We start from the raw sequence: 24705 nt of genomic DNA, 5'->3' as shown, positions 1-24705 counted from the left end.
GGGTCATCTCCTTTACTTCAAGTCAGCCGATTGTAGATATAACCACATCTACAAAAGCACCTCCACAGGAACACCTAAATCAGAGTGTGATTAAATGGCTCGGTTGATTTAATAGCCTGGCCCAGCTGACACATAAGACCTATGTCACAGTCCAACTCTTGTTGACCTGGCATCCGTACACATCACCTTAAGCCACTCATAGCCTCCAAATAAAGACAGCAGCAAAGTACTTCCGCTTAACATGACGCAACTGCCCTGACTATAACCCTAAGCTCACTAACCTTCTCTCCAGAGGAAGACGCATGGTCCTTAGGTGATGTCCAGTCTTCCCCTTCACGTCCTCGGACTTAAATACTGTGTTGTAAATTTAATTATTATTAGTACCTCTGATGTTATGTAAGTGGATAAGGAAGAGAAGAAAACAAAGATAAAATATAAAATAATACATCACGCGTCTTTATCTTCTCCCTTTCTTATCCATGTAGAAACAGAGTCATAACAAAGTAAGGAAGAGATTCTCACGTCAATTACAGTTTTCAGGTATGTAACTGGTCACCTGGTTGGAGCTGGTATGTGTAACTACCTCCTTCAACGAATCATTCCCTTTGCCTTCAGGAAGGACCTCAGCTGGTCCTGGTTATTTACCTGCTGGGGTGACCCCAACCCTCATTGTGGAAGGGACTGGGCCATTAGTAGTCCTTCCTGAACTAGGTTGTCATAGTTTCCCATGGACTTTAGTCAGAGGGCATGGAAATACTAAGAGGTGCCCCGAGGGATCTCCTATATTCCAGACATACGCTTCCTTACCTGCACTGTGGCACGGCAGTCCAATGTCCCCTTGGTAGTGAGGATCACTGCAGTCAACACCGTAAGTCCCTCCTTTGCCTGTTGATTCAGAGACACAAGGCACCCAAAGCGGCCAGGTGGCAATCTTTTTTTTTTTTTAAATTGAAGTATAATTGATTTACAATATTATATTAGTTTCAAGTTTATAGCACAGTGATTCAGTATTTTTATACATTATACTCCATTAAAAGTTATTACAAAATAATGGCTATAATTCCCTGTGCTGTACAATATATCCTTGTTGCTTATCTTTTTTTTTTTTTTTTTTTTTGCGGTACGCGGGCCTCTCACTGCTGTGGCCTCTCCCGTTGCGGAGCACAGGCTCCGGACGCGCAGGCTCAGCGGCCATGGCTCACGGGCCCCGCCGCTCCGTGGCATGTGGGATCTTCCCGGACCGGGGCACGAACCCGCATCCCCTGCATCGGCAGGCGGACTCCCAACCACTGCGCCACCAGGGAAGCCCTTGCTCATCTAATTTAAACATAGTAGTTTGTATCTCTTAATGCCATATTTCTTTTTTGCTATCTACATTCATTTATTTTTTAGATTCCACAAATAAGTGATATCATACAGTATTTGTCTGTCTCTGACTTATTTCACTAAGCATAATATTCTCTATGTCCTTCCATGTTGCCGCAGATCAGCTGGCAATCTTAACTTCCAGTTAAATGGCATGATTGTTGCTTTTCTTGGTGAAACCATTCCCCCCTTCGGAACTAACACCTCTAGGCCAGCTGAACCTAAGGTTGTGGGAATAGAAGGCAAAACTTTTGCTAGTGGATCACTAAGGCTAATAGTGAGAGATGCCACTCCCATTTCCATCCCTTGATTCTTTGGACCCATGAATCTGGCCACAGGAGAAACAGCGCCATATACTGGACACTGATTCAGGGCATCCACAGAGAGCTTCCTGGAGAACCTTGCTCAGATCTGCAAGGTACTGCTACCTAGTGGTGCTGTAACCGAGTCTTCAAAAGGCCGTTCCATTGTTCTGTGCTCAGATCTGCAAGGTACTGCTACCTAGTGGTGCTGTAACCGAGTCTTCAAAAGGCCGTTCCATTGTTCTGTGCTCAGATCTGCAAGGTACTGCTACCTAGTGGTGCTGTAACTGAGTCTTCAAAAGGCCGTTCCATTGCTCTGTCAAGCCAGCTGCGTCAGGGTGATAGGGAACACGGTTAGACTAGTGAATTCTGTGAGTGTGGGTCCACTGCCGCACTTCATTTGCTGTGAAGTGAGTTCCTTGATCAGAAGCCGTGCTGTGTGGATAAAGCACTTTAGGAGTCCACGGATGGTAGTTTCAGCAGAAGCGTTGCGTTCAGGAAAAGGAAATCTGTATTCAGTGTAATTATCTACTCCAGTAAGAACAAAATGCCGCCCCTCCCACGATGGAAGTGGTCGAACGCAATCAACCTGCCACCAAGTAGCAAACGGGCTGATCACCCTGGGGAAGGCTGCTACGTTGTCGGTCCTGATGCTGGCAGCTTGGACCCTCAGCGGTGGCCGTGGTCAGGTTGGCCTTGGTGAGTGGAAGTCTGTATGGCTGAGCTCACGGATAACTTCCAGCCCTGCCACCATGACCGCTTTGCTCACCAGCCTATTAGACAATGTCAAGCGTAGCTGGAGAAGGAGGCTGACTGGTACCCACAGAACGCGTCATCCCATCCACTTGAGGATTACAGTCGTCCTCTGTTGAGACCAGAGCATCTATTTGTGACACAGTATCTTTGAGTTTCTTGCCCATTCAGAGAGGTCTATCTGTATACCTGTTCCTCAGATCTCCTTGTCACCAATTTTCCAATCATGTTCCTTTCAAATCCCTGACCATCCAGCCAAACCATTGGCCACAGTCCCTGAATTGGCATATACTTGTTTCTCTGGCCATTTCTCCTTTCAAGCAAACTGAACAACAAGGTTCACTGCTCAAAGGTCCGCCCACTGGGTGGATTTTCCTTCACCACTGTCCTTCGGGAATATCCCAGAAGGGGCTGTGCTACAGCTGCTGTCTACTTTCGGGTGGTACCTGAATACTATGCAGGACCATCTGCAAAGGAGGCCCAAGTTTTCTCTTCCTCAGTCAGCCCATCCTAGGGAACTGGCCATGAGGCCGCAGGTGCAGGCTGTGAGACAGCAGGTAGTGTAGCAGGTGTGGGGACGTTGGGCATTTGGGCCGCTTCCTCATGTAACTTACTTGTGCCTTCCAGGTCTGCTTGAGCCGCATCTCACGTGTACCACTTCCATCTGATGATGGAATGCTGCTGTGCGTGCCCAGAGTCGTGCCTGTGGGTCAGACGGCACCCAGTTCACGGAGGGCAGCTCAGCTTGCACGGCGATGTGGTGGCCCACGGTTAAACGTTCAGTTAGTACTAAGGCCCAGCCGTAAGTAAAAGGCTGTTTCTCAAAATGAGAATACTTATCCACAGAGGATGGCAGGGCTTTGCTCTGTAACCTTCAGGGTCTGTGATGTGACCCTCCCATAGGGGTCTGACCCAGCCTCCACCAGAAGCTACCACCACTGACCCCTGGATCTGTGGGATCATGTGGCTCGGATGGCAGAGGGCAGCTCACAGGGCAGCCCGGACGTGGTGCAGAGTCTTCTTCTGTTCTGGGCTCCACTCAAAACTGGAGCTTTTCAGGTCACTAGGTAAATGGACTTGAGTAGTACCCCCAAATAAGGAATATGTTGCTTCCCAAACCCAACGAGGACCATTGGGTGTTGTGTCTCTTTTCCGGTCATAGGAAGGGCCAAATACAACAACTTATCCTTCACCTATACCACCGGACCTCTAGAAATCCCACTGAGATGGAAGGCTCTAGAATTTCTGTCAGATTTATCTTCCACGCTCTGGCGTACAAATGTCTCACCGATAAGCCTAGAATAGCTAGTCTTTCCCACTCACTAGGTCCAACCGGCATAACATCATCAATGGAATTGACCAGTGTGAAGTCTTCTGGAAGAGAAAGGCGATAGGGTGCCTGCTTGACCAAATGATGATGTAGGGCTGGAGAACTGATCTATCCCTGAGGTAGGGCAGTCTTCGCTGCACCGCTGGTTTTGCCAGCTGAAAGAAAGCTGCCCTGGTGGTCTTTACTAACAGGTATGGAGCAAAAACGTTTCCCAGACCAATAGCTGCATACCAGATACTAGCCGATGTACGAATTTGCTTAAACAGCGATGTTACAGCCGGTACAGGAGCTGCACGGGGAGTCAGCGTGGGCTTAAATCTATGATAATCCACTGTCATTCTCCAAGACCCATCCGTCTTGTGCACAGGCCACATGGGCACGTTGAATGGAGAGGTGCCGGGAATCACCACCCCTGCATCTTTCGAGTCCTTGATGGAGGTACTGATCTCGGTGATCTTTCCACAAACGCAGTCTCGCCTTTGGTTAGCTCTTTTCGAAGGCGGAGGCAGGTTGTAGTGGCTTCCACTTGGCCTTTCCTACCAAAACAGCCCTCACTCCACAGGCCCCAGAGCCGTCGTGGGGATCCTGCCAATTGCTGACTATCATTCTAATGATGCCTTCCAGAACTGGAGAAATAACCCCAGGATGAGTGCAGAGACCCACCAGGAGATGGACCTGAGCTAAAACTCCATTGACCTCCATAAGCCCCTACTTGGACTAGTGGACTGCAATGATGGTCTGGGTCTCCTGGACTCAGGGTCAGTTCAGAGCCAGTGTCCAGTTAATTCCTGAAAAGTCTGATTACTTCCTTTCTCCCAGTGCACAGTCACCCGAGTAAAAGGCCCTATGTCCCTTTGGGGAAGGCTGAAGAAAGATTAACAGTATATATATATTTTGGCAGCGTTGCGAGGTCTTTCCTGGAAGAGACAGACATCTCTTTCGTTCAAGGAGTTTTGGGTCTGCAAACTGATGCAAGTCTGGGAATTGATGGAGGCTCTCTGTTTTGATAATTAAAATTCGGCTTTTGTTCCCTTGACCTAGAACTTTTCTGCTCATATAGATCAAATAAGAACTCAGTAGCATTCTCATCGAAGAACCCCATGATTAACTGGCCAATGCCATAGGTTTGTGGCGGTCAGAGTATTCCAGTTGCTGCTTTGACTCTGCTGTCCGTTACAGAAACCATGCCCACCCTGCCTTTGGTGATTCATTGCCACCATGTGGCCGCAGCTACCCTGGGGTCCAATTATCCTCACTGCATTTAAGGACCCACACTGCAGTGGCATAGTTCCCACTATAATTTCTGACCTACAGAGAAGAGCTGACCAACGATGCTGGGTCACAAAGTTATTTTTCAGGGTCACGGTGAACGGTGTGCCCTGTGGACCCTCTCGGAGTGAGTAAGCAGGTCATATGTGATAAATCCACTCTAATACTGCAACCTCCCTAAGCCTTTAGATAATGCCTTTCCAGGATACCAGGGCAGTTCCGGCATTTCCACTTCATTTAGTGGAGGTCACCTCTTGCCCCATGTTTCTGTCAACTAGCTAAACAAACAGCTTTTTTCTAATCTCTCAAACCACAGCACTGAGTCCAGATCTCTGCTTCGTGGTCTACACCGTTAAATTCAGCTTGATCCAACTTCTTTGTTCCTTCCGCCATCTCCCCACATGCTTCACATCCACGCTCATATTCATTCCATCCCACAACTCTCCGACTCCTAAGCACGTCCAGGTGTTTTCACGCACACGGTTCTTATTTCATGAAGGACCTTGACCCTCCTGTAGTTCTAGCAGGATCCTTTCCCTTCCTCCAGACAGCCTTTCCGATCCTTCTTCACGACACTCCCTCTTACCCCCATATTCTGCAATGTTTTGTGCCAAACCTCTGGCTCGTGGCATACTCCACTGCATGCTGTTATTTAGTTTTATACGCACATATTTCTCTTCCCTGCTGGAGGGGAGCCCCTTAAAGGCAAGAACCGTGTCTGACAGGTGCGGCCTCAGCGATGCTCCAGGATCCCCCTTGAAGGAACCGAAGAGTGAAGGGACTCGAGCTCCGCACGGATCGCAGCTGTGTCCTGGGATGGCTGCCCCAAGTGGAGAGGGGGATCTGGGACCAGTCCAGTGCTGCCAGAAGATTCAAATAGTTGGACCCTCATTTCATGTTGAACTGCTCGCCCCCCTCTTTCCCAGTGTGGTCTGTCGTCTCCCCTCGTTCTCCTCCCCCGCCCCTCTCCTCCCCTCCATCTCTTCCATCAACCCTTTGGTCACTTCCCTAATTAGTGTCTGCGAGGCACCCTCGTAGACCCGCCCCGCCCCCCGCCCCAGGAAGGCCTCCCAGTTTCTCCTTCTCCGAACCACCCGTTCTCCCCACCGCACTTCCCCTCTCGCTTTCCTCCAGCAAACGGGCGAGAGCGAAAAGCAAACTTCCCGAGGTCCGGGACGCAGGCTGTAGGCCCGCCGGCCCCGCCCGCCCCAACCTCTCGCGTGTGCGTGTGTGCGCTTGTGTGCGTGTGTGTGTGTGCGTGCGTGTGTGCGTATGTGTGTGTGCGTGTGTGTGTCTGTGCGCGCGCGCGTGCCGGGGCCGAGGCTGGGGAGGAAACCGCCCGCGCGCCCCGTGAGGAGGAAGGAGCCTCCCCTTCCTCGCCAGCCCCCTCCCCACTTCCCGTCCGGCGCGGCCGCTCGCTTCCCCCGCCGCGGGCCTCGGGGCGCACGGAGCCCGTCGGCCGCCGCGGAGCTGGAGGCGGAGGAGGCGGAGCGTGAGGAACCGGCGGGGCGCATGCTGGGCGGGGGTCCCCAGGGCGCCCCGGCCGGTGGCGGCGGGGGCCACCGCGCAGGTAGGGGTGCTGTCACGGCGGCCCGGCGGGTCGGGGCGGAGGTCCGGCGGGGAGGGTGCGCTGTAACGTCTGGAAATCGTGCAGGTCCGGGCTGCGCCGCTGTTAACATTTTGGGTTTATGCATCCTTGTGAGGTGAGGGAAACTGAAGCAGGACCGCGTGGCGCGCCGCGCTGGGGTCGACGTCGCGCCGGGTCCTCCCCGAAGACCGTGCTGAGATCCCGGGAGCCGCAGTTTTGGCAGCAGCGCCGGTCGGACCCGCCCGGGCGGGTCCCGGTGGCCGAGGAAGGCGGCCGGGGCGCGCTCGGGTTTGGATGAGCCCGGGGACTGCGCCGCCCGAACCTCGGGTCGCCGTGCGCCCTCACCCGCGCAATCGCGGGACAGGGGACGCCCGGGCGCCCGGTGCCGAGACCGCGGCCCGACCCCGGGCCGAGCCTCGGCTTCCACCGCATCGGGGACCTGGAGGTTGGGGTGGGTTGAGGAACTTGGTGCTGGTACCGCCCCAAGTGGCTGCTCGGCGAGCAGTTTCACCTCGCGTTTCCTTGGCAGTAGTGACGCCCACGCCCGGCTCGGAGCGATCCCTCCGCTTCCACCGCCCCGAGTACGGGTCACGCTGTCAACACTCAGGGTTGACACTTAGGCCATTAAGTGCACAGTTGCTTTTCAGGAACGGCAGGACGTCTCCTACCATCCTCACTTTTAAAATACATGCACAGGAATTTGAGACTTGGGAAGAGAATGAGGTTTGGAGTCAGGCAGTATGTGTCCTTGCTGCGTCAGAAGAGGGCCGGGCGACTTTAACAAGTCCTTTAACATCTCCGAGCCTCGATTTCGAACCCCCAGCCCAGAGCTGAGATACACAGTAAGCTCTAAATCATCAGCTCAGTTGCTCTTTTCACTAAGCAAAACCTCATTAACTTGGAGTGGTGTAGAGAAACCAGTTTGATTTGAGTAAAGTATGAATAGCGGAGTTTTTTTTTAAAGGAAATTTAATCTTGTTAAGTTCAGGCCTGGCGCATGAAGTCTTTTGAGGGTCAGTCGAGACCTGAGCAAAAAGAGGCCGGGAGCTGCTCTCTGAGCTCTGTGACCCTGAGCCTCAGTTTCCTCATCTGTTTACGAAAAAGATAAAACGGGGACAGTAACGTTTTGGGCTGATAGAGCTGCCTGAGACTCAAATGAGGTAAAAGACCTGAGAGCTCCTTGAGGCATGCAAGTCACTGCTCGCATAGAAGACATCACTGCTACCCAGAGGGATAAGAACGTCTGCAATTTATTTTTACCGCTTGCGGTGTGTGCCAGGCAGTCTATCAGGAATCGCTCTGGTGAAATCTGCCCCAGACTGTTGTAAGGTAGATACTTAGAATCCTCTCCCTGTACAAAGCTGAGATGCAGCGTCACCCTGCTTCTTTCCAAAGGTCACGTGGCTGTTGAGGGTACAGCTAGGATTAGAACCCTGGTGTGGGTGCCTCTCACAGCTGTGTTCTCAACCACTGGCCAAGCTGACGTTATGCAGACGAACTGTAGTTCAGAGCAGACCTGTGTTAGAACAGTTGATAATAATATACCCTGCATATTTATAGACTCTAAAATACGAGTGAATTGTTAGCCCTGGCAGAAGAGACTTTGAAATAATCTTAATTGTTTTCATCCCTGTGTAAAAAGAAATCCCATTTTAAGCTGTCTTCTTGTAAAGATAAGCAGTGAAAATTTGCCGAGAAAAAACGTACTAAAACCTTCAAAGAACGTATCACAAGAACTCATCAGAAATCCCCTAAAATAATAGAGTATTGAATAAACACTTTGAGAAAAAGGAAAAAGAAAGAACTCATCAGAGATCTCAAAACTAAATAGAGTTTGCATGAATATTTTATTTTAACATACATTTGCCAGGACCCTTAGGATGGCACAAGACGGGTAAACTGGGATTGAGGCTCTTGGTGTCATGGTTACCTGGCAGGGCTGGGACCCAGGACATTTCTGCAAGGACCTCACTGTTCACCTGAGATGCCCCCAGAAATGGACCGTCAGGCAAAGTCTGTGCACCTGAGGGAGAGTGTGTGCCAGGTTTCTGTGTTGCAGGAACAATCCCTAATTCAACTGTTTCCCTTATTCTTTTCTTCCTCTTTTATTCTTTTTTCTTTTTCCAAAAGTAGTGGGTGCTCGTTACAGGAAGCACGGAAAACTACAAACAAGAAAAAGAACACTGAAAACCACCATAATCCCAGCAAAGCAGACCAGTAGTTTGGTGTTTCTTTTCTTGTAAGCCATTCCTGTGCCATGTTCATCAATTTCTACTTCCGAAACACTGCATGCAAACTATTATTGTTTCATTAGATGACAAAAATAACAGTAGCTCATTGCTCAAACATTAGGAAAAAAAAGCCCACATTTATTATGTTCATTAAAACTTTTCCTTTTAAAAAAATTCTTAAAATTGTGGTCGAAGAAGGATTAGCGATTAAATGGTTAATGTGTGAATTTTATTGTGATTTTGGTCAGAGTTTGATGAAAGATCTTCAGAGTGAAGAGAGGATACAGGGGTGACCTTTAAATAATAAGATCTAAAGACCAGCACAGAACAAAGTTTCTGAGTATAAAATCTTTAGATTAGGATCATTCGACCAGAATTAGAATAATCTTTTTGACAATGATGATACTAATTCAGCTTATATGCCAGGTTCTCATGCAAAGCCAGCAGAGACCAGTGCTTCCAGAGATGCCCTGGGCGGCCACCCTGGGGCTGGGGCGGGTCCCCTCTGGCATAGCTGTGCCACTTTCCAGCCAGCACCATTTATAATGTAAGCCTTTTAGCCCTTGGGAATCTTCTCTTGTTCTCGATTTTAATGACTGTGGTGAAAATTCCTTAGCAAGTATCTTTCGTGCAACAGTCATGCAGTTTAAAAAATACTTGCCACAGATGCTCTGACCATGCCAAATCCATTTTCTCTTGAAATCAGAGTTCACCAGCTGCTTCTTTGAGCACAGACTTCACCATCAGCTTCCCATTTTTTCATACCAAGTGGTAGCGGGAGAGGAGAACTGTGGCTGACCAGTGAGTGACATGGTATTTCTATTTGGTTTTGGAAGGCAGTCAGGGGCCCACATGGTGTGCTTAGCTGCCGACATGACCATCGGTTTTCTGTCTGCTTCCTTTTATCCGGCCCTCCTTCCTTTTGGCCACTTGCCTCCTGTCATGGCTCATAAGTGGATGTAGAGATAGGCTTCCTGAGATCACTAGGGTCGCTTCTTGGTCTTCGGGTGTTGTAAAACAGAATCACAGAATTTGTTGCTGGAAGAAGCTTCAAACGATCAGGTGGTCAAATCTGTTGAGCTCTGGCCGGTGAGGCACGGACAAGTGCATTTACCAAGTGCAGCTGCTGAGAAATATATATTTGGTCCTTATAATGGTAACCATAGGTGTAGGGGGCCTGATCTTAAATGAGGTAATTGAAATAAATAGACCTAGATTCTTTTTTTTTTTTTTCTTAAATCTTATTCATTTATTTATCTTTGGCTGCATTGGGTCTTCATTGCTGTGCGTGGGCTTTCTCTATTTGAGGTGAACCGGGGTTACTCTTCGTTGTGGTGGCTTATGTTGTTCCGGAGCACGGGCTCTAGGCACGTGGGCTCAGTAGTTGTGGCGCACGGGCTTAGTTGCTCCGCGGCATGTGGGATCTTCCCGGACCAGGGCTCGAACCTACGTCCCCTGCATCGGCAGGCGGACTCTTAACCACTGCGCCACCAGGGAAGCCCCCCTAGGCTCTATTTTTGACACAGGAGAATGTATGTGTTTTGCATTTATAAATGAAAGCATATCTCATCTTACTAAAATACTGATAGGCAAAGGAGGACAATTTCACAGCGGTGGAATAAGAAAAAAAGCAAAGAGAAGATAAATGGGGGCTCTGTTTCTCATACACTGGAAACATAGACTTGTGAAAGCTGTTTTGTGATTACAGATCCTCTGCTGAAAAAAAGTTTGTGTATCTCAGCACAATTCTTTTTTTTAATTAGGGTGTAATTGACACTAACATTATATTAGTTTCAGGTGCGGGACAGGTGTTTGTGTACATTGTGCAGTGATCATCCCAGTAAGTCTAGTTAACGTTCCTCACCTTAGAAAGTTACAAAGTTGTTGTTTTTTTTTCTTCTGGTGATGAGAAGTTGTAAGGTCTCAACTCTGTACAATTTATTACTATTTCCTTGATGCTTTCATTATAGCCACGAGCCGGGCATAGTGGAATGTGAGACAGCTGACCTTGGGTATAGATAATCTGCATTCAATTCAAATAGTAGATCTGACTCTTATCAATGCTTTTGTTTTCCTCTGGTTATGGAATTCTCTCCTAGAAGAGACACTACTTTATCCATTTATTCGTTCCGTTGTATTTATCCGTCCAGGAACATTTACTTGGCACTTACTGTATGCATGGCACTGTGGTGTACCCAGCAGGGTGTTTAAAGATGTATCAGATTGTCCACAAGGACCATCCAGTCGAAAGGGGAGATCTAACGAAGCCTGGTACTCTCTCCGGGTGATTTAAGGCAACCCTCAGATTTTCGCAGCCACCGTTAGGACGCTTCTTCCAAAGACATCTCAGTCCTTCCTGTGTCTTCCCTGTCCCGACAATTGTGTCAGTATTTCTCTGCTTAGTACCTCCTGCCAGTCGTGCCTGCACACTGCTGCCAGGATAATCTTCCTAAAGTAGAGATCTGATTAGGTCCCTGTTCCCCGTGCAAAGACTCAGTATGGTCCTGCAAGCAAATTCTTAGCATTCCTTTCCAGGCCTTCCGTAAACAGGCCACTAAATCCCTAAAATGGATACTCTACTCTGGCCCTTTTCCTGCACACTTTATTCTGTCCACCAAGAACATGATGGAATCTGTCCTCTTTGCCCCCAGTCTCTCCACATCTTGCCAGTAATACTTCCCAGCCTTCTCTGGTCCTCTGGGATCATCTACTCTTTTCCACTTCTTCGGTTACAGTTTGTTGTGTATTTAACCCTCCTTCCCAGCTCCAGTGTAAACCCCTTCGACTCAAGGAAGCTCTCTGGTTGATCACCTTTCCCCTCCTGTATGTAGCCCATTCATGGTTTATTCCACTCTGACTGAGTTGAATTAAACGATTTATTATATTTTAGATTGAGCAATCCCGTGTGTGGATTAACCCCGTCTTGTTATTTTTATGTCTTTTGAAACCAACCAAGAGTTCCAGAAGTTCCTCTCAGTTCAAGAGTTTATTGAAATGCACAAATCACATTGCCTCACACCGTGGTGGCTGTTGAGATTTTAAAAAAACGTGTAGATTGTTGTCCGTACCCTTGAGAAGCCATGGTCCAGGGGAAAAAAGAGAATTAATTTTTGAAGCTTCTGGATGCTGTTTCATCAGAATGGCAGTTGGGATACGCCAACATCATCAAGAAGTAAGCAGCCCTTGGTAGGTACCCAGTGAATACAGGATGGATGGATAGATAGGCAGGTGAGTGGAGGGAGAAAGAAGGAATTCTTTAATTTAGAATTTATCAATTGCAATGTTTACTGCTGGGTATAACAATTTTTTTTTTTTTTTTTTTTTGCGCTATGTGGGCCTCTCACTGTTGTGGCCCCTCCCGTGGCGGAGCACAGGCTCCAGACGCGCAGGCTCAGGGGCCATGGCTCACGGGCCCAGCCGCTCCGCGGCATGTGGGAATCCTCCCGGACCGGGGCACGAACCCGCGTCCCCTGCATCGGCAGGCGGACTCTCAACCACTGCGCCACCAGGGAAGTTTTTTGAAGATAACTTAGGCAAGTATTGATTTCCACACTTGTATATAGAATGTGCTGCTCTTCATCTAGGAAGAGAGAGACTAGTCCGTCTCTAGACACTCTGTGTTAATTTCCTGGCCGTGGTGTTACCATTTAGTCAATCCAGCAGCTGGGAGGCCCGCAGCTGGTGGGGGCGGAGCGCAGGGGAGCGTTCTCGCTGATCCCACACTCATGACCTCATCCTCCACCCAGCCGCCTCATTGGCTTTGGGGATTGTAGGATGAGTTCTGAACTATTTACCAACAGGGCAGCTTTTGTGTGTCCTCCTCTGCTTGACTCAAATAGTCGTTTGAACGGAAAAATGGACAAATTCTGTCATTTTAATGCAACTGTTACATTTTCTTGACTTTAGGATTTGGGATTATCTAGGTACATTCATTCCAATAAATACTGGAATGTTTTTGAAACTTTTTTGAAAAGCATAAGGTGATATATAAGGAAAGGTATTGATATTACACCTATTTTTCCCAGTTTGCTGAGGTGGAGTAGGGCTCAGTGAAAATAAAATGAGATATCCCGAAGGGGTTATTTACCTTAGGCTGATCTTGGGGTACATTTATATTGACTCTGCTTTTAAAATTATTTTTAAGGAGCATAAGACCCTTTAAAAAAAACAGTATCCTATCCAAATTAGGAGACCGCCTTTCCCAGTACAATGAATAATTCTTCATCATTACAGAGCCAGGAAGGGGTGAGTCAACCAGAAATTTAGTGGAGAGAATATGCCTTTGCATTAGTCTGGGCTGAATTTCTTGTCTTATTTATCTTCTTATCATTTGTGTTAGACCCGTAGTAGGAATAGAGACTTACCGAATTGCATGGGTTTAAACTAACATTGTAATTTGACCACCATGGCGCGCAGGGGAATTGCTTCCCAACCGGTGGTGGCTCCTGAAATGTGGCATGGGAGGCTCGGGCAGCAGCTGGGTTTGGAAAGGCAGGGTAGGGCACGTGTCTTCAAGTTGCTTTTGCACGCGAACACAGTCTTGAACATGCTGCATGTTCAAGATCGATACAAGTGGTGAAAATTTCTAAAGGCTCTGCCATTCACACGTTGCATAAGAGAAAAACCTCAGCTGCCCATATCAAAGTACACCCTGATGATTTTAGTTTGGAGTGGCTTTAGACGACCCAGGAAGCATGTGGGGACTGCAGCACCCCAAGCTGACGTTTGGCACTGCCCCTGCCCCTCCAGAGCCTATCACCCAGGATGTTCATCAGGTATCAAGATGTACTGTGAATTTTGAAACATGGACCAATGCACCTTTTAATGGAAGTGCGGAGGTGGGTGGCAGATTTCTTTTAAATTGTGATCAATTACTCGTCATTGATGTGGGTAAGTGATGGTTAACTGTGACTGGCCGAGTGGCCGGATGGATAGGACTGAGAGTCAGGACCCTGGGCAAGTCCTTTAATCTCTCTGAATCTCAGTGTCCTTCCTTGTCAGCCCTCAGTGTAGAATTGTGGTAAAGGTCTAATCCGATCATTTATATGAGCGCATCATAATCTGTACTGTTTACGTGTAAAGCATTGTCTTGATGGTAAACTCGCTGATATCGCCTCTAACATCAATCCTGCCTGTGATCTCAGTTTGCCTTATAGCTTGTCCCTCACACCCTAATCCAGGTCCCTGATCCTTTGAATCGCATTAGTGTTTCTGCAGCGAAATAGATGCTCGTGCCCTTAACTCAGTGGGCTGGATAGACTCTCCGTCGCCTTACATCTGTGCACACGAGGGCTTGCAGACTCCTGCAGGATGCGTGAGGGGAAGCTCCCGGTTCTCGATGATGCATCCCGAGCTTGTACTTAATCGTTGTTGTCCTCATTTTGCTTCTTCTCCTCCCCTTCCCCTCATTTTCTCCTGCTGCATTTCCAATTCTTAACCTCAGTGGCTGTTGTATTATCTCTGCTCTCCCCGAGATGGGCCCCCCGATATGCTGCCTTTGTTGTGAGACACAAGCCCAGCCTGCATACGGGGTGAGCCCAGGGACAGAGGCGGCGTTGCAGGGGAGGGAGAGCTTCAGCACGCTGCCGGCGCAGGAGTGCAGACTGGCTCTTCTACAAGGCAGCGCTGGCAGGAGGTCTGCTCTGCGGGGTCCGGGGGCTCCCGTGCTCAGCTTCCAAGACGGTGTGCCCACCAGGCCTGGCTGGTGTTTGGTCCTTGGTCTGACACCTGGATTCTTGGGCTTTGCCTCGCCCTTTGGGAGGGCCGGGTTCTGTAGTCTGCCTTGCACTGGCTTTGACTCTGCTCTTTTTTTTTTTTTTTTTTTTTTGCGGTACGCGGGCCTCTCACTGTTGTGGCCTCTCCCGTGGCGGAGCACAGGCTCCGGACGCGCAGGCTCAGCGGCCATGGCTCACGGGCCCAACCGCTCCGCGGCATGTGGGTTCTGCTCCGCGGCATGTGGGATCTTCCCGGACCGGGGCCCGAACCCATGTCCCCTGCATCGGCAGGCGGACTCTCAACCACTGCGCCACCAGGGAAGCCCTGACTCTGTTCTTGATGCTGCTGCCTCTTGGATCAATCCTTGGGGGCCACATTTTGCAGCCCGAGGGCAAACGATGCCCCACCCTCTAATCCTCCCGGGCCCCAGAGCCCCTGCTTGTCTTGGAGGGAGCCGTAGGCAACTGCTGTCATTGATAAGCTGGAAGGAAGAGGGGTTGGAACTGTCCAGGTGCCCCCTTAAATGTCCACCCCCGCCGGCAGCCAGGGTGGGCGATGCCTTTGGCTCCTACGTTGCTGTCTTGGGCTGTGAGCGCTGGAGGGGGCTGCTGGTGACGAGGAAGCTTCGCATGGCTGATCGATAGCAGATGATCGCGGAGAGTGAAGGTGGTATAACAGAGCACTTGAAGGTTGGCTCTGGGAAGGGAATTCTGGAATTCTGGTCCTAGAGCCAGTCGATCTTTGCCTTTTCAAGGTGTAATTTAGTTTTGGGTTTGTCTTTATAAAATTTTCATCTACATGAAATGTACATTCTCCGTTCTCTCTGCAGGATGCTCCACTGGTTGGAATTTGGTTTCTTGGAATCCCCTCTGATAGTTTGCCTCTCCTGTTGCAGAAAATTCCCCGCTCTTGCTGGTATCATCTCACACCCAAAGAGGGCATTCTAACCTCAGAAGAGGCTCAGCTCAGCAGCGCGCCTGCCATGCCTTTCTCTCTAAGCATAGAGTTTGGCCTCTCCCTTGGCTTCTCAGGTGTTTTGGCTGCAGGGAAGAAATCGGCACAGTCCACGCTTATTTAATAAGACCGTTATGGAAGTGAACCCAACCTGAGTGCTGGCGGGGACAAAGGGGGACCCGGCTGCTTGCTCTGCCACCAAACCTCACCAGCTCCCTGTACATTTCTGGAGCTGTCACTTGGGAGCTGTTTTCGCTGAGGGAGAACTACTGTGAGGCTGGGGACTTGGCAGTCTAGTTGGCAAATCCTCTGGGTGTCCTTTCAGCATTGTCTGCAGGGACTGTAGGAGTCAAAGGCGCTTCAGTGCAAAGAGAATGCCAGATTGTTCCCTGGAACCCCAAAGGAGCCAGAGTCAAAGGGGCTTTTTGTTTCCCCAGGAGAAAAGCCCACAGGAAGCCTCAGCTTCCGACACTCCTCTGCAGCCTCATTGCCCATCAGAGCTGACTGTGCTCCGGCCTCCCTTGAGGGAGGCAGTAACTTGAACAGAAAATAAATAAATGGAAGGATGCCGTTCTCCGTGGTCGGGGTGGTGCACACAAGCATGCAGGCTGGGCCCTTCCTCCAGGCCTGGGGCCCAGGTTCCCCCTGCAGAGAGGGCTCGACTGGTGAACCGAACGTAGTCATGGCCACTTCATGCTGTTCTTGTAACAGAGAAGAGCCAAACCTGACTCCATGTTGGATCTGTTTCTGTTACTTTAACCTTTGCTTTCCACTGCTTTGGTTCACTGAAAGGATCCTGTCTGTACATAATGGCCCGCCTCAGGGAACCCTGCCCCTCTGCCTAGATATTAAACCAAAGTGCCTTTGTTCAGGGCAACCTCCGGACCCTGTCCACCTGTGCATGGCTGCAAGAAAGAAGAAGTTAACACACCCTCTGCCCGAGGCTGGCCGTTCCAGGGGATGTTTACAAAACTTACACGGCCTTTTAAACTTTACTTCCTCACCCCCTCCCCCTCTCTGTGCTATAAAAGAAACTGGCATCCAGACCCCGATAAGATGGTTTTTCAGAGACACTAGTCTGCCGTCTTCTCGGTCTGCTGGCTTCCCGAATAAGGTCGTATTCCCTGCCTCAACGCCTCGGCTCCCGATTTATTGGCCTGTCGTTCTGTGAACAGAGCGAGCTTGGACTCGGTGACATTCTGAGAATCAACTGTGGTCACGTGAGTAAAGATCTGAGCCCGGCCTCTGCCCCATCGTCGGCCCTCAATGGGGCTAACGTTAGATTTCAAATTTCTACCAGCAGTTCTGTCACTTACCAGGTATATGACCAGGAGCAGGCCATTTAATTTCTCTTCGGCTGTAAACTGGGCAATAACAGTGCTTATTTCATAGAACCATTGTTAGGATAATGAGACACACACAAGGGGCTTAGAAAATACTAGCTGATTAGAACAGGTGGGCTGCGGCCTAGAGCTGTGCGGGCCATGTCCAGCCAGGAGTACACGTGAGGGCCCAGGGGGTAGCGGGGCTGACCCCTGGCCTGGGCCCTGGTGCTGAAGAAGGGATGCCTTCTTCCAATCCATCAGCTCAGAGGGGCCACCTTTTTCTAATTTATCCTCCCAGAGGGAACATCTTTTTATAGTTCATCACCCCAGAGCGGGCGCCTTTTAAAAAATTTGCACAGTGGCACCGTGTGTGGTAGCTGCAGCCCTGTGGACAAAAGCAAGATGCTATTATTAGTGCAGCACACAGACCCTTCCGGAGGGAGAGCGTGTATCGCATGCTTTACCTGGCTCCAGCTTGGTCATTTCACTTTTATTTCAGGGATATGATTACCATAGTCAGAGGAGCAATTTTGCTATTTCCTCAATTCTAAATTTTCTCTAGAATTTTCCTTGAGGCCAAAGGCTATAATTTCCTGCCTTCCAAGGCCCCCTCGTCACCACTGCTTTTCACCTGTCCTCTGGAATGCACATTTTTTTAAAACATCTTTATTGGAGTATAATTGCTTTACAATGATGTGTTAGTTTCTGCTGTATAACAAACTGAATCAGCTATACATATACATATATCCCCGTATCCCCTCCCTCTTGCGTCTCCCTCCCACCCTCCGTATCCCACCCCTCTAGGTGGTCACAAAGCACCGAGCTGATCTCCCTGTGCTATGCGGCTGCCTCCCACTAGCTATCTGTTTTACATTTGGTGGTGTATATATGTCCATGCCACTCTCTCACTTCGTCCCAGCTTACCCTTCCCCTCCCCGTGTCCTCAAGCCCATGCTCTACGTCTGCTGTCTTTGGAATGCACATTTCTTAACACAGGTTGGAAAAGAATGGGGAAGAGTGTCAGCTGGGTGCTGGTTATTGACTCTTGGCCTCTCACCCATCCTTCGGTGCTTTGCACTTCACTGCCGGGGCTGGGAGTCAGACACATCCCTGGCTCCATTGCCAGCTCCCTTCCTGTTAAATTCTGCCAGCTGGAGGTAGTGATGGGAGACCAGAGGCAGGAGGGAGAGAAGGCTTCCTGGTTCGGGTTTTACAGTGGGGCAGTTGCAGGCAAGGATGGGTGAATTGGGCTCCAGCAGCCCTGACAGGTAAGCCCTTTCCCCAGGCTCCAGAACCGATGGGCACGGGCTCTGCAACAGTCCAGCAGACTGAGCAGCCTCAGGGATGCAGCCCGGAGCACCAGTGTCTGACCTCTAGCTATTATCCCTTCTAGCTCTCCTTCTTCTTTGTGCTTTTCCAGTTCTTTCCATTCCTTTGTGACCAACTCTCTGTATTAAACGTCCTCTGTTTGGCATACTTGGAGTGGTCTCAATTTCCTGCACGTTGTGTGTGGTCTCTGGATCTGTTGGGTGCTTAGGGCTGGGTCCACTCCCCAGGATCTCTTCCTTCCTGTTTCCGTCTTCACACGTGTCAGCATTACTGCCGTAGCCTTTACAATAGGTTTTCAGCCTTTAGCCTCTTTCTAATCATGGTGTCATTATAGTCAGATTAATTTTCCTAAAACTCTAGTTCACCCAGCTCACACCTCTGCTCAAAACCCTGCCTTTGGGCTTCCCTGGTGGCGCAGTGGTTGAGAGTCCGCCTGCCGATGCAGGGGGCGCGGGTTCGTGCCCCGGTCCGGGAAGATCCCACATGCCCCGGAGCGGCTGGGCCCGTGAGCCATGGCCGCTGAAACTGCGCATCCGGAGCCTGTGCTCCGCCACGGGAGAGGCCACAACAGTGAGAGGCCCGCGTACCACAATAAAAACCAAAACCAAAACAAAACAAAAAACCCTGCCTTTACAGCCGTTTGGTAAGGGTCTAGTCACCTGTGACCTAAACCCCATTGGTGAGCGTCATAACATGGCACTGTCTCCACAGTCTTAACAACAGACTGTGTACAGGTCCGTATACTCCGAGGGTCGTTCTTTCGCCCTGGCTCGGGGGCAGGTAGTTGGCTCAGTGGCAGACACACCCATAGTCGTGTGACTGTGAGAAAGGTTGCAGAGCCTGCTGGTGGCTTCTGCCGCATCTCCTTACCTCCCCTCACCAGTTCCTGTTCAAGTCAGGCCGGGGCCTTTAGGACAGGGTCTTAGGTTGCACTGGCCCCTCTTCCTCTCCTGGAGGACAGCAGTCAGTGTACAAGGTCGGCCCGATGTCCCGGGATTAGGGAGGTGGAGTCCAGGAAGCTTAAACCGTGTCACTTCTTATAAACTGATGGAAATAGATTACGGTGAAAAGTGCAGATGAGCTGTGAGCCTAGATGAGATTGTCATTGTCTTGGGACGGGAGGTTTCTCACCCCCATAAATTTTCTGACTTCTTTGAAGTAATGTTTTTAGGAAATTCCAGAGCAGAGGGGGTGGGAAGAATCTCTTAATGGAAATGAAAGGGGACGTTATAAGGTCAACTGGAGGAAAAATATTATGGTTAATGTTCAAACGTAGCTTTATTGTTTTTATGTAAAAGACAAAACATAGGCATTATAAAACATCAAGCAAGCCTGAAAAATACACGGTACAAGAAGTGATCACTGAAGCCTCTCCTTCCTCACTGAATGCTTTAGTGAGCACCCTTCTGGAGGGTTTTCAGGCCTGTGTTATACACACATGCAGTTCTACAGAGGTGGGATTATGTCCCCTTGTTTTCTAATCTATTTTTTCCCATTAATTAGTACAGCACAGAAACGTTTTCATGTCAGTAGATATTGCTTTACTTTATTATTTCTAATGGCTACACAATATCCCATGTTTGCCCTGTTGATTACTCACCCAGCCACATTAAACTGGAATGTTTACGGTCGTCCCCCCGTAGAACATGCTAGCCTTTATTAAGTTCCTGTGTTTACGGTGATGCTGGGAATCTAAGGTATTCTGAGATGTCAGTGCTTAGAACATCAGAAGTGCGGTTCCCTGCTGGGGGAAGTTCACTTCTCCCTCCGTTTACTGCTGGCTACCCTAAGGCACCGCTCGGATGGAGGGGATGCTCTGCCTTACGCTGCCGTCCAGGGACTCAGGCTGACAAAGGCCCTGCCACCTTTAGCATGTGGCTTCCAAGGGTGCCCTGGCCTTTGCCACCCAGCCAGCGGATAGTGGAAAAGAGAGAGCAGAAGGCTTCCTAGGGGCTGTTCAAGGATCAGAACTGGAAGTGGCTGACCCTGCTTCTGCCCACATCCCATTCGCCAGGGTTGAGTCACATGGCCACAGGAAGCTGCAAGGGAGGCTGGGAAATTCTCTTAGCTGGGTATGAGGGAGGAAAAGACCTCCGTTTGGTGAACAGCAACCAGTCTCTACTAGAGCTCCCCCTAGTGGTCTCCAAATCCTGGTTCTCTTTTCCTCTCACATCTGGAAACCGCACCGCCCGCCCGCCGCCCAGCAAGGAGACACCATGCGGCCCTTGCAGTCATTGCAGATGGCTTTTCTCCTTTCTGTCTAAATGAGGATCCCGGCTTAACGAGCCTTACTAAATGAGCTTCTGTGACTTATGAACTAAAAAGGAATAAGTTGTTTACCTCCTCCTGAACCCCTCCCAATTTTCAGTGATGGAGCAGAGACAGGATGACACAAGACTAAAAACTCCCCTTTGAACAGGGTGAAATAGGAGATTGACCATAGTCACGTGCATCTCCAGGTTCAAAGCAATCCTGGAAGCCAGTGGGTAGGCAAGGTGAAGGCCCCCTGCCAGGGAGTGGGAGGACTTTCTCCACGGGGCCTTGATTCTGCTCTCTGAGAGGGAGTCTTTTGTTAATTGTTTGCATGGCCCCTGGCTCTGTGCTGCCGGGTTTATCCTGTCCTTCAGTCTCCATGGCAACATTTGAAGCGTTGCTGGGGAGTCGGCCATCTTTACGAGGGCGAGGGCGTGCACAGCTTTTTCCGCCCTCTGTTTAGTGGCCTGAGGTTTTTAAAGGCTCGTATAGACTCTGTATTCAAAGTCCAGGCTCATGATGTCTTAGGCCGTACATTTCTGTCAACAACTTAGTAGGATTCTCTTCTGTTTTCTTCCATTAAGTTCGTTATACCAATGGCTAATCCCAAAGTTTTTTCTTAGACATTATTGTCAGGCTTGATTTATTATATAACTGTATCACCCATACCCTTCCTTCTCAACTGAATGGTGGTTACCTTGAGGCCCTCAGATTCAGATGGGAAGGCATCACTCTTGATCAGTTCTTTGCCACAGGGCTGAGGCTTTGGGCCTTTGTCACTTATAAGCTTTTTCAATCTTATTTCTTAGTGTTTGAGACAGTCAGGTTTTCCAACCCTTCAGGCACACAAATTGATGGATTCTATCCTCTTTCATTTACGCCTGCAAACCAACAAATTCTTGACCGATCATATCTCTTTCTTTAAAATTACTTTAATATCATCTTTACTATTGCTTTTATTTTATTACTAATTCTCTACTTTCCCACTTCCCCCACTGGAGCCGCCAGCTTGGTAGACACTAGGTCTTTCTTAGTTACTGCAGGTGATGATTTTACGAAACATTTTGCATTGCATAACTCGGATCTCCACTTTTCCAGCCTCTGATATCAGTTTCCTTGCTGTCCACTGCTTGGTTGTTAAGCCAGTACCGCTTATTTTATTGGTGCCTACTTTAAGGCACCAGTTTTTGTATGAGTTAACCCCTGCTATTGTAATATAAAAACTAAATTCTCAGTAGCATAGCACTTTCAAAGTTCGTTTCTTGCTGATATAAATTACATTTTGAGGCAAGGCTGTTGGTGATGGGGTTTGGGAGGGGAGGGCATTCAGGGAGTCAGGTGGACCAGTGCACGTCCATTTCAACCTGCGGCTTCCAAAGTCCCCTTAGAGCATTGACATTTAATCGATAGAGGAAGAAGGACTGTGAGATGACTACAAAGGAGGTTTTTATTAGCTAGGCCTGGAAGGGGTGGCCGTCATTTCTGTCCACAATTTCATTGACCAGAACTCAGTTACATGGCTGCACATAATTTCAAGGGAAGCTGGGAAATGTGTTCAACTGTGTGTCTCAGAGAAAAGGGAAATGGGCTGGTGAATAGCTATCAGTTTCTGCTTGGATGCCTATGTAGCAGAGACTCTTTTAAAGACATTATATATATGAACTTCTTTAATTCTGTGAGATAGAAACTGTTGATATCCTCATTTTACAGATGGGAAATTGAGGCACTGGGAGGTTAAATAGCTCCCCAAAGGTCACACAGCTAACCAGTGGTGGAGACAGGATTTGAATCCAGACTACCTTGTCTGGCCCTATTCACTACTCTATACTGATAACGCAGAATATTGTTAAAACTTAAAAGTTAAATGTAAAAATTGATAAAGGTAAAGATCACAGATTTAAAGGTTAAAAAGTGAGAATTAGAAGCGATACATTTAAAAATTACATAAAATAAAGAGAAATAACTATAATTGAGAAGCAAAGAATACAAGCTTAAAAGAATGATACACAGCCTTCAGTGTAAATGAGGGTAAAATGTGGTAAATGAAACACAATGGATAAAGATGAAAGAAAGTGGAAATTAGGGAAAAAAATACTTATAAAGTAACTGGAAACTGAAAAAAAGCCCAAAGATGAAGTGAGAAAATAGTGAAATAATACAAAAGAATAAAAATATTAAATAAGAGAAAGTAAGAGTTAAATAAGTGAAACTCAAAATATGAAGAAAGGCAAACTCAGGACTCATTTAGTGAGACACAATACAGCTAAGGTTCAAAACAATGAAAATAGAAGTTTCCTGTAGGCAAAATAAGAAGAAAGTTAAACCAAAAATGATAAATGAAACTAAAATGATAGAAAAATGACACACTCTTTAGAAGACAATTGGGATTTTAAAAAGAAATTCACAGAAACAGGTACAAGAAGTAGCAGTGTAAATCCTGCTCTCAGAGTGCTCCAATCTGAACCAACACCTGTGATTAGGGGTCCCCAGTAGACATTCTCAGGGCTGGGAGCTGAGGGGTAGAGGGGGACCTGGGATCTCCCCTCCTTTACAGACCCTACAGTGCCTGAGTGGAGTGATGTCAGCAAAATGGGGGAGTAGGAAGCGCCAGGCCCTTGTTCCTCCATGGGAAGTTTAAAAACAAACAAACAACAAATAACAGTTAGAGACCAGCTCAGACAACTTTACAGCAGCTCTGGAAAATAGAGGACTACAGCAACTAAGTGAATGTCCAGAGAACAAAGAGCCACCTTCAAAATGGTAGGTTCTACAGAATTTAAATGATAAATGCATAAGGAATAATTATAAATCTATTTGAATGAGCACACAGTGTATAAAGATGTAATCTGTGACATCAGGAATGCAGAGAAGGGGATGGAGCTGTGTGGAAGTAGAGTTTGTGTTCCCTATAGAAGTTAAGTCGGTATCAATTCAAATTAGATTATTATAACTTTAGGTTTTATACGTAATCCTCCTGGTAGCCACAAAGAAAATATCTATAAAATACACATAAAAGGAAATGAGAAGGGAATCAAAATGTGGCACTAGACACAAAGGAAGGCAATAAAGGAGGAGATGAAGGGCAAAAAAGCTATCAGACATGCAGAAAACAAATAGCAAAACCGCAGAAGTAATTCCTTCCTGATCAGTAATTACCTTAAACGTAAATAGGTTAAACTCCTCAGTCAAAAGGCATAGATTGGCAGAATGGATAAAAAACCATGATCCGGTTACATGCTGTCTATAAGAGACTTCCTTTAGGTCTAAGGACACACAGAGAGTGAAATTGAAAAGGTGGAGAAAGAAATCCCCTGCAAATAGTAAGCAAAAGGGAGCTGGGGTATCAGTACTAGTAATATCAGACAGAATAGACTTTAAGCGAGAAACTGTTACAAGAAACAAAGAAGGACATTATATATTGACGAAAGGGTCAATTCACCAAGAAGGTATGATAATTATAAGCATATATGTACCAAATATCAGAGCTCCAAAAGGTATGATGCCAACATTGACAGAACTGAAGGGAGGAATAGCTCTAGGGTACCGCGCCTGTGCAGTGCAGCAGGCAGGCCAGCCTCCCTCACGTTCCCCACTCCCCTCGATGTGGGCACCTGGGTCTCTAGGAGCTCCCTGCTGCCTGCTGGCGTTTGAGTCCCAGTGCTGCACGTGAATTCTGACCTTGGCTACCCTGTCCCTCCTACTTGGTGATCAGCATATTCCCAGCTTGGTTGTGTCCCCTCCCACCCTGCTGCCTGAAAGGCCTCTCTTTCCTCCAAACTCCATCCCCTCTAGGGAGGTTTTTATGAGCCCAAATTAATGACTTACATCACTCACCCCTAGCCTGGGGCACAGATTGTCTGTACCTCTCATTTACCAAATCATGTTTGCGTTTATCTGACACATGTATTTCTTTCTTTTTAAAATTTAATTTAGTTTAATTTGCGTGTGTGTGTTTTTCCAGCATCATGATTTAATTAAGGGAGCATATTCATTGTAGAGAATATACTGATGATTGTAAATATGACTCCTCATTACAGCCTTAAAATTTTTGAAACACCAAAGCACAAAGCTGTCAAGTATATATCCAAACTACAGGTACAAAACAAGTACATGTATTTTCCATGCTCCAAAATTGAGTGCACACTGTACTGTCATAGGGAAGAGGTTTACAAATGAAGATCTGACAATAAAGTACTCAAGATTGATATACCAAAATGAAATATAAAATAGAGTTTATAAAAACAAGTTTGACAATAGCAGAGTTGACCCTTTTCATCTCTGAGCAAAAATG

The 24705-nt window shown here is 48.0% G+C and overlaps 1 protein-coding gene across 4 annotated transcripts in view; it reads left to right on the top strand.

Annotated features, from left to right (window-relative positions):
* The first annotated feature begins 6199 nt into the window (after window positions 1-6199).
* Window positions 6200-24705, top strand: part of DISC1 (DISC1 scaffold protein) — a 347388-nt gene continuing 328882 nt past the window's right edge. For 2 of the 4 annotated variants that reach the window (XM_067711096.1, XM_067711095.1), the window contains exon 1: window positions 6200-6589. In XM_067711096.1, the coding sequence (XP_067567197.1) occupies window positions 6292-6589 (298 nt within the window). In that variant the 5' untranslated portion in view covers window positions 6200-6291. The remainder of the gene's footprint in view (window positions 6590-24705) is intronic. The other 2 variants (XM_067711094.1, XM_067711093.1) reach the window with 2 other exon arrangements.

This window comes from Pseudorca crassidens, chromosome 16, assembly GCF_039906515.1.
Source record: "Pseudorca crassidens isolate mPseCra1 chromosome 16, mPseCra1.hap1, whole genome shotgun sequence".
NCBI lineage: Eukaryota > Metazoa > Chordata > Mammalia > Artiodactyla > Delphinidae > Pseudorca > Pseudorca crassidens.
This window is presented reverse-complemented; position numbering and strand designations above follow the sequence as displayed.